Source organism: Crocodylus siamensis, chromosome 2 (assembly GCF_052110815.1).
Source record: "Crocodylus siamensis isolate JL-2025a chromosome 2, ASM5211081v1, whole genome shotgun sequence".
In the NCBI taxonomy this organism is placed as follows: domain Eukaryota; kingdom Metazoa; phylum Chordata; order Crocodylia; family Crocodylidae; genus Crocodylus; species Crocodylus siamensis.
The window spans coordinates 132,169,029-132,185,262 of record NC_143396.1 but is presented as its reverse complement, the minus strand read 5'-3'; the positions used below and the strand labels follow the sequence as shown (position 1 = coordinate 132,185,262).

The window sequence follows — 16,234 nt, the reverse complement described above, 5'->3', positions numbered from 1 at the left end:
TCCAGGATTTTGTAAAGGTGAGTACAGGAGCAGTGTGGTTGTCCTTACTGGCAGATCTCTTCCCCTCCCCTTTCTTCCCCCTCCCTCATGTCTCCTCCCATTTTAACCTCCTGCTCATCACTGTACTGGTCCCCACTGTCCCCAGTTGATGCATGGGAAGTGGGGGAAGGTTTTAAAGCTGTGCTTGCCCCACTGAAGCTGGGCTGCACGTGGAGCCAGGCTTGGTCAGAAACAGCAGCGGCAACAGTGGGTGGGTTCTCTTCCCCTTTGCCTGCTCCCAGGCTGGCAGGGAACAGCCAGGGGGACAAGGTAGGGAGGTAGAACCTGCCTGCTGCTGCTGTTGTTCCCAGATGAGCCTGCTCCTCCTGGAGCCCAGATAGAGTGAGCAGGAGTGGCTCTGGAGACTCCCCCTGCCCCTGCCCCTGCCCTTGCCCTTGCCCTTGGGGAGCTAGGGATAGGGGCACAGTGGTGGGTGGGTGGGTGTGGGAGGGAGAGGGGAGGTGATGCTGAGCATGAAGAGGAATGGGGTGGGGGTCTTGCCCAATTTCGGGACTTTGAAAAGGTCAGCTTTTCCTGTGGCAGCATCAACTGAAAGGAGGATGTGTCTGTACCACTGCATTTCTTCTGGATGCACTTCTATCTGTACATTATTTTCTTCAGAATTACCATATTTTTCAGTGTATAGGGTTTTCCCCCCAAAAAGGTAAAATGGCAAGGAACTGTTTTGGTTTTTTTTAAATAAATTTGATGGAATTTTGATCTTCTTTTATTAGAGTCATTCCAATTATTTTTTTGTTACACATCTTTTGGGAGTAATTTAGACTGCCTTTTGGGGACAGGTTGAGAGGGGGGACGTTTTGTACAGTAGAAAATGTGATAGCTTCTGCATGTTGTATCTGATAATAGTATTAGTCTTTAGCTACTGGACCTGTTTTTTGTTAGGTTCAAGTGGCTGGAGGAGGACACTTCAGAGGATGTCAGCAATGGTTCCCTTGATTTTTGGGGGACATTTATGTGCCACACAGAGTGCAGACAGAAGGTTGAATAGGCAACTTGAATTCATGTAGAGTTTCTTGTTAACTAATATTCCAGTCAAAAGAGGTAGTGGTCAGGCACCATAACTAAGGAAACAAAACTAAGTTTGCTGAATAAGAGGATAGTCCAAGAAGCTGAGAAGGGAGAGACATTTGATCTTAAAGACTATCCCTAAACTCTAGTTAAGCGCAAAAGAGGCAAGGCCATATCTTCAGCTAGTGTCAGGCTGTAGTCCCCTGGTGAAGCTAAGAAGCAGGACATAACTGGATAAAAGAAGAACAAACAACCTACACGTGCTTCTCTCTGAACATATTAGGCAGCCTGCCAAGGGCGAGTCAGACAGATACAAATGCATGTACTGATGGAAGCTCCTCACACACAGAGTCATTCCAGAGCAGTCTACTTGTGCACAAGGCTTATCTCCTTCTGCTCTTAAACTTGGCTGATACATAGGGTGACCGAATATCTTGCTTTAGCCAGGACAGTCCTGGATTTCAGAGGCTGGTCTTGGCTGGCTATTGGGAATTATAATGAGCATCCCAGAAATGGAGGGGCATGGGGTGCAGTCCAGCCGCTCCACCAACTTGTAAGAGCACGATGGGGCAGGGTAGAGGGAAGCAGCAGTATCCCGGATTTCCCAGATGATGTCATGGATTTCCATTTGGTCAATCTACTGATGCACCGTGCTACTCACCAGCAACTTTCAGACCTACACTTCCCAAACTTCATTGCTTCCATCGGCTCCTCCACACTTTGATGTTATATCACGTTCTGCCCTCTGTTGCCATAATGTCTCTCATACCTTGTTGCTAACCACTCTGGTTTGTCACATTGTTTCAATGGAGGCCAGTAATACTGTTTTCACTAGCTACTCATTTACTTAATCTTTTTTCTTTTTTCTCTTTTCTTTTTGCTGACAGACAGTTGTTACCAAGGAGTTGGAGTCTTACAGAAACCCTTGATATTTTTAGCAACTGTGCCATTTAGATCACATTTCCTATATTTGACTTTGCTCATTACTTATTACCAAGGACATTTTCATGTAGGCAGGATTGTTTGCTAGCTCACCTGCTCTTGCTGCTCACTCTTCCTCTGAAGTCCTAATCCTCTGTTTCTAATAGCTTTGTTGGTTGCTATGGTGATGATATCATGTCACAAAGAAAGCAGGATGATAATTTGAAAATATGCCAGGTGTCAGGGGTTTTTTTTCCCCCACTGACCCTCATTTCAAAAAAGAGAGCACGATCTTGGACTTTATTTATTTATTTTATTAATTAAAGCTTTAAATATAGGCAGTTCAGAACCTGACTGCCATTCTCCCCTCTCAGGTATCTCTCCAGGGCTGTGAAAACTATGCCTGTTTCATTGATTAAGAGGAAGGCTCTGGCAGGCAAAGTTAAGGGCTGTGTCCAAGCTACTTAATAATACTATTGTGAGTTATGCTCTTTTCATGTTAATTTTTCTATTTACTGTGACCCTTGTTTTGTTTTTTTTAAACGAAGGAAAGTCTTTGATGGCAGCCAGTGTTTAAAGTGGCAAAAAAATGTGCAGAATCTGAGGAGCATCTAGATCCCAAATCTGAATTTGTTACACTGTAAATCAAGAAGAAGCCTCCTAACATTAGGGGAGCTATTATGGTTTTACACCACTGTCCCCAAACCTGGGATTTAGTTTTTGATCCTGAAATGATCTAAGTTTAATAGATATATCTTTAGTAATGAAGACTGAAAGAAGAGAAAGGTAGAAAATAAGATTCTCTGTTTTTTCTTAGTACATATATATACATGACGTACAGAGCCAGTGTCTACCATTTCAGGATCGAATATTCCTTTTACTGCACCAAAACTATTCACAAAGTAAGATGTTATTCACTGATAGTAAGGCTTGAAGGTCTGACCCATGTGTATATGAAATATATCCATCCCTCTCCAAATCCCATGATTTACATCAGAGTTCAGGTGTTTATTTAAATTAAAAGCTGTCAGCAGATCCATAATGCATACAGCCCATTAGAACATGACTTGTTCTGATGCTTGCTTTACATTGCACCATGCTTTTATTTATTTATTTTTTTTCTGGAGTATCAATAATGCAGTAAATTTCAGAGGTTGGTACCATTTAGGCGTAGAGCCCAGGACCCATTGGGCAAACACCATTACTGACATATCACCTTTACAATCAGTGCCAGTGTTGCCACACATGCAGCTGGTCTTGGCAGAGGGGCCAGTTTGCTGAGGCTGACTGTTTTGTCTTTCCTAGGGAGGTTCATTCTGAGGTTGGAGAGCTGTGTCAGTGGAAAAGTCTGTGGATAACCTGCACTGTATTTGGAAATGCTCTGCTGCAGAAATTCTGGAAAAAGAGAGGGAGGGAGAGGGAACGAAAGAGAAGATTGTTCAATTAGACAGAAAGACAGATTTCAGTCTTTAGGTTTCTCAATCCAGCCCCTTTTACAGGCATTAAATCTACTATAAGGAAATGCAACCTGTGACCCCCAGAACCTGTCTATTGGAATAAGACATTTCTAATGTGTCTTTTCTTGAGGTCTAATTGGACGAGTAGCACAAATGCATGCGGGAAGTCACTTTAAAAGTTTTGGTTATGATTAGCTCTGGCTGTACTTGTTATCCATATGAACACCCACTTTCTTTTTACATGTTCCTAACTGATTATGCCCTGACTCATTCAAAACTTAAGTAAAATCAGGAGCAGCTTCACTGACATCAGTAGATCACATTAGTATAAAACTTGTGTGAAAATAGAAGCAGGCCTCAAATCTCTCCTACTAGATGCACATCAGATGGATAGATCCAGACACTACTTGCAATACAGTATTGACTCATTGGCCTGTTACTTATGCTTGATTTCTCCTAGCTAAGCAATCATGCAGTCATTTCTTACAGGAGACAAAACTGTTTCCTTATTCCCAACGCAAGCTCATTTCTTTTACATCAGTGTAGCCAAAAATATCAGGTGAAGGAATATTTATTTTTTTTCAAGCTCTGTGGGTGTCTAGGAATAGATCTGAAATGCAGTCCTATTACCATAGCACCACTTTGATTTTTTCTATGGACAATGGACATTTTTTTTTTCAAAGTACGGTGTTATCTACTAATGCCATGTGCCTTTATGGGAGAAGCCTGCTGAAAGAGGCTAGGAGCCAGATTCTTCTCAACCTTGCCACTATGTAAATGTGAAATAACTCCACTGTGAGCCATTAGGAGTCATAGCAGTGTATGAATGATGTAGGAATGTACTGTGTAGGTTGGAGACAGCTCTGTAGGGCTTCCATTACTGGTTTTCAGTGGTTATTTATCAACTGTTCAGCCAACAGGGTATTTTTACAGTGCTTTCTCTTACAAGGACTTCATGTGGAATGGTTATGCTTGACTTATGTGTGCTTACAGTACAACATGTATCCTCTCCAGAACCCAGCAAAACGAGGAAGGTAATCAGAGTGTTAAACATAGGGGCAGGGTGCCTGACTTTCCCTGGGATATGCAAGGAATGACACACCGTGCATCTCAAGAATTGCCCCATCCATGCAAGACAAGCCAAAAGCAACAATGCAGAGCAGAGCCTTGGCTTTCCATTGTCCCCATCCTGACCAGTAAAGAGGTCATGCTATACTCCAGATAGTGCTTCCTGTTGAGTGGTACCATTCTGCATGCCAAGTGCAGTTTGAAAAGAGCGTGGGGCCATGAAAGAGCCTGTGCTAAATTGGAAGCATCAGTTTGGAGAAATATTTCAGCTCTTTGGAACACACTACAAAATCAGCTCCATCCAAAAGTGACTTCAAGATTTGTGGTCACCCATCAGGTGCACAGCGGCAACACCAGGGTAACACAGAGCTCCCTACCTTACTTTAGCCATGCCCAAGCTCTTACTTGCCCCTGTTTTCATCTGGATAACTATTTTACATATGTATGTTATTTGTGCCCCCTCTCTTCTGCACATTTTCTTACTTTATCTCCTTTTGCTGTTAATTGGGTTTTGACTTCCTGTCCTCCCTGCCCCATCACTCCACTCACCAGGTGATTTCATGTCACTGTAATTGGAGGTACCCCTTGGTAACTCCTATGCGTGATTTGAGCCCTGCAGGAACCGAGGCTGCTTCCTGTGTTGGGAATCACCGTGGAAGTAGATAGGGCAGAAGAATGGCATGGGAGCAGCCAACTAATGAAGCCTGTGCAGCGTGTTTGCAAAGAGTGGCTGCAGAATAAGGATCATTCCATTTCCCTCTTCTTTCTACCCCTCCTTGCACCCTCCTCCTGGCTTCATCTACCCGCCCCAGCCCCTGAGGGGCTTTTGGCCTGGTGGGGAAGTGTCCCCTAACACTTGAATCCACCACTTATTTTATCCCTCTGACAGCCACAGAGAAAATTGCATCCCACTTCTGCCCCTAGCTTGAGGACTAATCCTAGGCAAGTATGGTAGGATCTACATTGGATATTGACTACATCTCAATTATTAATTTGTGGTCTTCTCCCTTTTACCACTACCCTCTCAGTGTCTTGCCAATCTGCTGTCTCCACCCATAAACACACATGCATGGCACCAACCACTTCCATAGTTCCAAACCCTCCTTGAAAAGTGGCATTTAATGCTTCTGACCTGCTGCAAATCAGCTAAGGGTGGAGGGAGTAATGTATTGGTTACAAGGGCTGGCTGTCACCCCACACAAAATAAGGTAGGTCTTTCCTGATATGGGCTGAGCTGCTCTGGTCCTGCAGTGCAAGAGGCCAGAAGCTCAGCATCACAGAGAATTGCATCTGTATACAGATCTGAATACTGGCCACTCAGCTGTGGCTTGTATGATCCTAAACGATAGGAAAGAAAGATGACATGTGTGAAAAATTGTGTGGGTTGAGGAAAAAGAGAACCACTAAGTGTGACTGTCCAAATGGCCTGCACTTGTTCAGACTCTACAAACTGGCAAGAGCTGTGATGCTCTCACTTTCTATGGCAGATCCAAGTCAGCTTTGCTGCACATTGTGATGTTAATAAGTAGTTGGAAAGTGCAGTGCAAAAAACTGCATCTCCCCACCCTGCATTGTTAATCCCTGAGTCAAAGTTCTCAAAAAAAAAAAAAGAACCCTGAATCTTCAGAGGGCTTTCATTTTCCATCTTTCCCTTATGTTTATACATGTTCCAAGAGACCAATAAATAATCCTGAGTCCACACTAAGAGCTGAATGTATTGTTTCATGTTAGTCATTATTATTTCATTCATTTGGCACTTTCTGGAGAGTTTTTCCCATTGTGTAGACTGTCACTTCCTTTTATTTATTTGTAGCAAGCATGTGAGCGTATCCTTGCTTACCCACTGAGCGACTGGGGAACCACCATAAATAGAGCTTACCAGCTTCCCAATCCATTTTCTTTCGCATCAACTTGGATTTGTGCATTGTCAGTAACATCTGTGCTGCTTTAGTGGCCTATAAGTTTTCAAGTCTAATTAGCTGGCTGCTTGTAATCAGGACTATTTTGACTGTTGTCATTCTGAATGTTCTTTTTTCCTTTTTTTTATGCCACATTTGCCTGATTGACCTTTTTTTCTCTGTCTTTCTATCGGGCTGCTCCAGGAGCCATGGCTAATCATCTTATAACCAATGCTCTGCTTCGTCCTCATGGCACTAACAACCCTTATAATACATTGCTCGGGGAATCGGCGGTCTATAACAACCCTTCTGTCAGCATGTACAACACACAAGGTGTGCTGGAGTTTCTCTCTAATTTTTCTAGTGAGAATTCCATTTTATGTGGCTTCTTTAGGCCCATTTCTTTCTTTTTTTCCTTCATTTTTCCTCCCTTTGTTTTTTGAAACTGGGCACAAAAAAAAAAATCCTCCCTTCCTTTCATCTTAGTACCTTTTTCCATTCTTCATAGGCTTTCTCCACAAATGACCCAAATCACTTGGATAGAGACTCATCAGATCCATCAAGACATGCGTGGTGGTTTCGATTTTGTTTCATTTTGTATTGTTTTAGTCTTCAGTATGTATATTGTTGGCATATCCATCACTGTTGTCAGTGCATTTCTTTGTTATGTCATTCATATTAGAAACAGAAGCACCTTGAAGGTAAGTGAGGCCAAAATGGCCTTTGATACCAAAGATGCTATTGCTACTGGAATAGCATATGGAAAAAGAAATTGTCAATAGCTCATCAATGTGTCTGTCTACAGCTACATAGGGGGAAGAAGGACTTTTGGATTTAGACTAAGAAATCTAAGTTAGTTCCAAGTATTTTATATTTTTGGAGGGCCATGATAAATGTATAGACACTAAAGTCAATGCATTCTACAACTGACCTTAAAAACCAGAAAAAAGCACAGAACTGGACACTTTCTCTGTTACTCTTAAATATGGAAGTGAATACAGTCAGTTGTACAGAGTCCACTACAAAAATCGTTCCTTTACAACTAATATGTATGTCTTCTTTGTTTACTTTGTTTGAATTAATGGATCATGTCTGTGAATTAATGTCAGGATACTTTTGTTATAAACAAACAGTTCTAGTTACAAATGACATTGGGAATAAATCTGGAATTTGAATCTTAACCCTTTGTCTCTGTTCAGTTTGGTGATTCTTTTTTTTTTCCCCCAAGTGCAACTGAATCATTATAGGGTAACTGTTTTCAAACCCAACCATTTTCCAAAATGTCCACTTTTGTTATTTGTACCACTTCTAGTTAGGATATCCTACTGCAGTAGGAGTTCTCCAATGAAGGTTTATAAATAATGATGATAACGCAAGCAGTGTAATCATGCTGTAATATACAGCAGTGCATTATTTACAATAGAAATAGATACCGAATTGTATCACTAGGGCATTTTAATTCATACCAAAAAGAGGAAATCATCCAGACTTGACCTTTTTATGTTCATAAATCTCCTAAACTATGCTAACTTTTTGCAATAAATTTGATTCACTAATTCTTTTCAAAAGGACCAGTGCTAAGCAGAAATTCTTCTGAATTTAAGGTTCAGTATATCGCAAATGTTCAAAAGAGACTTGATCATCTGTACAATTTTTGGCATATAAATACTTATGTTTTCTTGCTGCAGAAGTAATAGACTATTCAGATTGTCACTGTTTAAAAAGGTACCTTATGCTTTAAGATTAAGATAATTTTATGTGTGTTTTTGAAATTGGGAAGGAAGTTTAAAATTGGATGATAGAAGGTAATGTTGAGTTAGCATTTGGATTAGGTTAAACCCTGGTTTTCAGGGCTGCATTTTGCTGTATAAATGTGCTCTGGTGGAAATGTCAGAAAAGTTTTTTTCTAGAAAGTGCCTTAAATTTTTTAATGTGTTTTTTCTAATTTCCCATAAGGAGCTTCTTTGTATCTTTAGTACCCAATGCAGGGGGGGCAGGAGGGTAGACTCAGGGCCCAAATGTTTGTAAATATGCCAAGTACAGAGCTGGTTAGGCTTCATTTGTGCTAACTAAAAGAGAGTGGGACCAATGCTGTTCCATTTAAACCACTGGAGTTTTGCCATTGACTTCAGAAGGAGCAGAATCAGACATACTGCTTGAGGAGTTCATTAATATCCATAAAAATATCGCAGAAAATAAGGTATTGTAGCCATCGCTTTCCAAAGTACATATTGTGAATGGGGATTAACTACTTCATAGTTTGATCTACTATATGTCCCTATGAACATTCAAAGAGCCCCTGTAAGAAGCTAACCTCAGCGGACATGGATTTACACCAAAGGCCTTATTAGATCCTTGAGTTATAAGCATACAGACCCAACAGCCAGTTGAATGAGTTAATTTAATCAGGTTGATAAGTCATTAGAAATAACTGCTTGGTATCATTGAAGCATGGCATTTTTTCAATGCCTGTATCACAGGCAGTGGACTTTCCTATACATTTTCTATTGCCATCTCTTGGGGTTTGTCTTGACTAGGATCCAAATACATTAGCTAAAATAGTCTCACATGACACACACACATTCTGCAAGTCTAACATAGATAAGGGAATGGTCCCTTGCACTTTGTTCTGAAGCTTCTGGCTGGTCAAAGGCAGGATCCTGGATAAAATGGACCTCAGGTCTGATCCACTCTGGATATTCCTGTGTTCTCATGCATGGATTTAATTTGTGATAACAGGTAACATGGTGGCTACCTTGTCTGCACTCAACTTCTATGATATATTAATTGGTACATTCTAGCAAAATGTTTTTAAAACCCTAGTCAAGACAAGCCTTTTGGATTTGGTATTTCCAGGGAAGAGAATCCCTGCTGTTGCTCTCACTTGCAAAAGCAGAGCTGAGCACTAAGGGCAAGAATCTGCTTTTTCAAGTATTTGACTATAGTATAAGTTGGGTGTGAATTATTCATGTCTGCACACCTTAGAGCTCCCATGCTGTACTCTGTACAGAGCCACCGCTTTGGGTGAATTTAGGAGCCTGATACTAGATTCTGAAGTCCCTTTGAAACAAGGGAAATACCCTTTGGATCAGGACTTAAAAATTAAAATTCAGCCAGGCCCATTGTGACCAAGGAAAAAGTTCTTGATTCCATCCATGGAACAGGAGTTTGGCTAAGAAAGATTAAACAAGATGCTAGTTGAGAAATCCAAGGGCTCACTGAGCCCAGCAGATATTCAGAGGGTTGCCAAACTGCCGAAATTTGGAATGGACAGATCTGTGTTCACTGAGTAGAATGAAGAATCGATTCCAGTCATGGCCGCTTGGATAAGTGATGGATTTTTTTACAATTGCTTTCATTGAAGGTAATTTTAAGAGAAGATGGAAATAACATAACCAGCTATGCTTAAGTGACACTGTGCCACAAACCAATACAAACTGGGAAATTGAAAGTGAACAATGACACGTTATCCACATCTTTGGCTGTTTCTTTATTTCCTGTCTCCCAGAGTAGCTTCAATGAGAAATGCCATAATTGGATCTACTACCTTTTCTTATAGTTGTTTGAAAAGTACATGTAATTGTCATGTGTTGGTTAAAAAAAAAGGAAAAACAAATGCCGCCTTACAAAATTTATAAATTGCCAGCAGCCCCATGATGATCAAAATCACTAAAAAAGCAGTGTGGCAAAAGACGGAGGACAAAACATTGTAGCAAGGAAACGGATTTCAATTGCAACTGCCAGGGTTATTATAACTAACAGTAAGTAAAGACATTCATTTTAAAACTATAGAAATAACATTGCTGGGGTCTGTCTCTTTAAACATAGCACTTACCAACTTAAAGATTTCCGAACATTTTTTCTTGGTTTGTGTAGCACCCTGAACGTTTATAACAATATTGGGGAAAAGTTTCAGAAGTGATTTATTTAAAAAATATAGTGTATTTACTGTTGTGCTTAATTTTTTTTCTGTCTAAAATGTCAATATTTTTTACCTGAAATAAACCATGTAACAGATTCATGTATTCTGGGCAGTGAAAATTATTTCCGTTAACTCTTTTTTCTGCATATCATCAATTTGCTTTTTACTCATGTTCCTCCTACTGTCGCTGTAAGCTTACTTGTTGTTTTTTCTTTCCTTTTCTTCATGCTGTCGTTTAGAGCCCTACAGAGAGACAAGTATGGGAGTAAAGCTAAACATTGCATATCAAATGTAATTTTTTTTAGTTCACTTTTATTGCATCACATATAGATGATGTAGTTTATTAAAAAAAAGAAGTTCATTTCTCACAACTTTAAAATCAAAAGAGTAAAACTCATGGATTTATATGTATATGTGTTTGTGTGTGTGTGTATATATATATATATATATATATACACACACACACACACGCGCATGCACACATACACAGAGTAGATGCTTTTATTGTCTATTTCTTTTTTTGTGTGTCTTTTACCCGACATAATTCCTAAGCCTCATATACCTGTATGTGCGAGTTAAATTGTTTCTAATTTAAACATTTTTATTTGCAAAGTTGTAACCTTTTTTTTGTTTGTTTTTTATGGCATAGTTCATTGTGGAACCAACTCTATTTCCAATGTGATGCATCCACTTTATTTTCCTACAGAATCTTCCAGCCTTCAATTCTATGCATTGGCAGCAGAAATAACAATCAGTGTCTCAATGCATAAGTTTCCCAGCCATGACCATCAAACAGACACTATAGTAACAATCACTCATTACATAGTCCCTTTAAAATATTTGCTTTTTATTTTTCCTTAAACATTGTGGATTGTTTACCCAGCCCTTCCAACATGAAAATAAATGGCTTTGCTCTATGTCTGTGATGGCTAGTTTATTTTATGCATAGCTTTCTGTTTTGTTTGGAAATCTACAGTATGCATCAGAAATCCAAAAGAGGGGTGACATATTCAGGACATTTCAGTCAAAGAAAGAACAAAGTCAGCAGTAGCTCTTTCCAGGCTTCAGCAGTCTCGCTACAAATATTGCATCACAGATATAGATGAATCCATATTTTCAGCAGGTACACTAGCAGTGTACTAAGGTTTTTTTTCTCTTGTTGATGTGAATGACCATTAATCTTTTTTGTCAATAAACAGCTGCTCTAACGCACTGCTGCTTGTTCAGGGTTGTCTACTGTGTGGGACAACATCTGAATACTTTGAGAAATTAAATGGAAAAATTTAATGCATTCTCATGTTTGTGCTCATTCATTGGGTTTCGGAGGCCAATAAGGAAACCATGGCACTTTAACATCCCAGGGACCAGTCTCTCCTCTCATCTACCCTGGTTTTACTCCATTGGTTTCAAAGCAGCTATCCCCCACCTTCACTAGTGTAAGCAAATGAGGACTCAAAGCCAGGTTTTTATTTATGGTGTTAACACACTTATGGAAATTTATATAATTAATTAGTTCAATCATTTCAACATGATGAGTTCATCCCCAACCGTCACGTGCCTTGTTTCTATGGTATATTCCTTTTGCAATTCAGAAAGAGATACATTTTCAAAAAAGACAGGCAAAGTGTTAATCGAATGATCATGTTAATGGGAGATATCCCATGCCCCTGCTTATGAAAATCCACTCCTTATAGTCTACAGTACTGTAACAGGCACAGTATGTACTGTAGTTTGAACACAGCTACATGGTTTAGAAAAGGATGCAGAAAACATTTTTGAAAGAATCAGGAATATCCACACATCTATGTCCCAATAATCTCCAGGACATGACTGTATTATAACATTTGGTAATACCCATCCATGCTGGCTGGCATTGTGCAAAGCATTTTGGTCATGCCCATGTGACAGAAGATATATGGCATCTAATTTCTTTGGAAATACGATTTCAAAGCAGAAAGTGATTTTTCTTTTTAAATCACAGCCATTCAAGCTGGAACAAATTCTGCCTTTAAATTGTGTACATGCAATCTCATTGCTTCTAGTAGCATCTCTAGGTGAAAGGGAGGACATTTTTTTCCGTGTATCACCTTAATTTACTAAATGGCTTCCCGTGCTTTGGGAATGATATTGATAGTTTGTAAATACAAATCCTCAGTTGGTCTGCATTTTCATAGTTGCATTGACATCCATTATACCAGCCAAGGATCTGCCCTGTAGATTTTTTTGATTTTTTTTTTTTTTTAGTTCTAAGACAACACGTAAAACAAGCCAGTATGTCCTTGGGGAGCAGTGTTGTGTAACACCAGTAGAAGGTGTTTGCAAGAGAGGAGGGGGCATTCTTTCTGACACCCTGCTTCCAAACCAAGTACAATGCACAATGCTCGATATCATTTCCAGTGGAGAAAAGCTTAATCTTATTAGCTAGTGCTCTTGTTCCCTATTGGAGTATTTTAGGTCCCTTTATTTATCCCATAGTGATACTCCTGCTATCAAGCCCCAATTTTTATATGTTTGGTTATTTATTTTTACATGGCTACTGGGTAGCACAGTAACACAATAAAGTGTTACCATGTAGAAAAAGTGTTTTGGCTGTGCAAGTCCTGCGTGAGTGTCCTGTTTGTACAAGTCACCCTCTCTTGTGTAATGTTTTTCAGAGGGGCTTCTGAACAATGCCAGGGATACAAGTGTCATGGATACTCTACCACTGAATGGTAACCACGGCAACAGCTACAGCATTGCCAGCGGCGAGTACCTGAGCAACTGTGTGCAACTCATTGACCGTGGATATAACCACAACGAGACTGCCCTAGAGAAAAAGATCCTGAAGGAACTCACCTCCAACTACATCCCTTCCTACCTGAACAACCATGAGCGCTCCAGTGAACAGAACAGGAACCTGATGAACAAACTCGTCAACAACATCGGCAGTGGGAGCGAGGATGACGCCATCGTCCTCGATGATGCCACCTCCTTCAACCACGAGGAGAGCCTGGGCCTGGAACTCATCCACGAGGAGTCAGACGCCCCCTTGCTGCCGCCAAGAGTTTATTCCGCAGAGAACCACCAGCCTCACCACTACACCAGGAGACGGATCCCCCAAGACAACAGTGAGAGCTTTTTCCCATTGCTAACAAACGAGCACACAGAAGACCTCCAGTCACCCAACAGGGATTCTCTTTACACCAGTATGCCTGCACTGGCTGGCATGCCTGCCACAGAGAGCGTTACCACCAGCACCCAGACCGATCCCCCCCCAGCCAAAAGTGGTGATGCCGACGATGTTTACTACAAAAGCATGCCAAATCTAGGCTCCAGAAACCACGTCCATCAGCTGCACACTTACTATCAGCTAGGTCGAGGCAGCAGTGATGGTTTTATAGTCCCACCAAACAAAGATGGGACTCCTCCTGAAGGAAGTTCTAAAGGACCCACTCACTTGGTCACTAGTCTATAGAAGATTAAGGAAAAAATTAAACAAACGCCCCTCCGTAACACCTGGTTTACTGTTCTGAGTTAATACAAGCAGTGGTAATATTGTGTGTACTCCTAAATCTTCATGCTGTTCTAAAAAGCAAACAAACTCAGACTTTTTTTACTGGAATTTTTAGGCCAGCCCAGAGAGAACAAGAACCGCTGAAGTTCCCACCCACTCTCCTCTCCTTCCTCAGACAGACTTCATTATGTTAATGAAAGAGATATGACAGATAATGGCACACTTTGTGGCCTTCTTGAGTTATGATGTGTTTGTTTAAACATCCTTGATGCTAAGTTGCTATTATTACCGTGGACCTGATTTTAAAAGAAAGAAAGGCCAAATCATGCATTTGCAACTAGTAGCGATGATGCATCTAGGTGGGAGTGCTGCACAAAACAAAAAGCAAACAACAAAATAGCAAAACTGTTTATTATGAGTCTGTATCACATCATGGTTTTCGGTCACTCACAACTCGGTTTAACTGCAGCACGCTTAGCTGTGGGAGCAAACAAAAGATCTAATGAAACGGAAGGGAATTCTAGAAGTGTATGCTAAAGGCATATTTTATGTTTTGCTGTATTAACTGACGATAAAAACTAATGGCAGAAAAAAATGGAACAATTTCTATGTAATGTACAGATACTAGCATTGCACATATAGTCTGCTTTCTGTTCCTCCAGAACTGGCGTCCCTGTTCATGTAGTGGAAAAAAAAAAGAATTTTTTCTGTTGTGCTGGTCTTGCAAGTTTGTCTACCAGTAGGAGCAAGGTTTTTTCATAAGTCTTTTTTTTGCCATTATTTTTTTCCTTTAAAAAAAAAAAAAGACACCGGGCAAAAACAAAGGTCACTTTCTAAGGATCATTTTTAGTAATGCGATCGCAAGTTCTTTTGAACCAATGGAATTTTTTTTTTCTCACTGTATATCTTTCTTCGATTGGTGTATTGCCAACAGAACTCTCTCTGATTAGAGCAGGACAAACTTTATGTTTACAAGTGCACAACTGACAATAATAATAATAGTAAAATAATAATACTATGAAACATTTGGCAAGCAGTCCCTCAGCCAGGCAGTAGGTATGGTTCTAGAAGCCAGGAGATCTTTTATAGGCATAGTGGGACTTCTGCACGTGAAAGGATATATCCCTTTAGGAGTTAAGAGTCTTCACAGCTCAGTCTGGTCCCCGATCTAGGCATTTGTACTGCAGTGGTTAAAAGGAGAATTGACTCGTAGCAAGAAATTAAAAGCAAACTATTTAGAAGTGATAAAAAAAGAAAAGAAAATTTTCTGTTCCATTATTTTCCTAACAGGAAATTTATTTATTTGACAGGATTTTAAGTAATGTAGGCTTTCCAGAAGTAAATTAGCAGCACAGATTATAATTTTTTTTTTTAATTTATGATCCATTTTGTATGGTCTCAAAGTTGAATGACCTCATTACTAATATTTGTTGTAAAAGTGAAACTTGTTTGCCAACCAATAAACAACTGATTAAGATTTAGAAGACACAGTCTGTGTGTACCGTACAATTGAGCTTTCTCTTCATTTCTCTCTCCCTTGCTATCCTCCCTATAAAAATCGTTATTACTTTAGGGTACAAGTGAACAATGGTAACAAAAAGAACCCCTACCCAAATAATTTAAGCACGAGCATTGTGACTGACTGAGGATCTAGGAAATGAGGTTAGTTGTATTGGTATTGAGGTAGGGATGAAGTGGATCTCCTTTTAGCAGGTTACTGTAGGCTCCTATAGGTCCGTATAGACCTCCTGCATCTACTACTAGCCTGTGACATGAAAAGGATCTAAGGAAGGTGGTTCATGTGTTGTACCTGCTTGTCATTGTAATGACTATTCTGTATTTTGGGTATTTTGGTTCTTCTGAGATTAAAAGCAACTGGCTCATGGCAAGGAGTAAAGCAAGCCCACTGTAGGCCTTCCCTGTCATTGCTTGTGGTCTTTTCAGTTTAATGTTCTGGACCAGTGTGAAATGAATTACCTGAAAAAGAACTGTTAGCCTTTTCTGGGTCTTTTCTGGTCATGCTCATCTTCAGCTATTTTGCAAGAGACCCCCATATTACATAAGAAGCCCAATAAAACCTCCAAGCATTTCGCTGAAAAGATATTTATTGATTACCACCCTTTTTTCCTCTCCCAGTTTGGGATGTCTTCTTTATTTGTATAGTTTGCAGGTGTGTTTATCCTCCTACTCATCTTGTGGTTAATTTCTGGATAGAGAAAAATTATAGAACTTTCCCAAAGGATTAATGGACAGAATAGAAAAAACAGCAACATAGAACAGAAAGCCTGCCAGCAAAAATAACTGCCCTCAGGACATACCCTGTACTGAATATAAAGCATCTCAGATGCTAACTCTTACATCCGTCTCTTGAGGTCTGATACTGCTTCTATACAAGTCAGTGGCAAAA

General features: G+C 40.1%; 1 protein-coding gene across 15 annotated transcripts in view; it reads left to right on the top strand.

The window, feature by feature from the left end:
• ADGRL3 (adhesion G protein-coupled receptor L3) overlaps positions 1–16,234 on the top strand; it is an 875,465-nt gene that overhangs the window by 830,676 nt on the left and 28,555 nt on the right. For 13 of the 15 annotated variants that reach the window (XM_090036867.1, XM_090036864.1, XM_090036854.1 and 10 more), the window contains one exon: positions 12,989–15,311. The exons of 1 other annotated variant lie outside the window; for it this stretch is intronic. In XM_090036867.1, the coding sequence (XP_089892993.1) occupies positions 12,989–13,788 (800 nt within the window). In that variant the 3' untranslated portion in view covers positions 13,789–15,311. Of the gene's footprint in view, positions 1–6,920; positions 7,609–12,988; positions 15,312–16,234 lie in introns of those variants that run through there. One more of the 15 variants, XM_090036869.1, reaches the window with a different exon arrangement.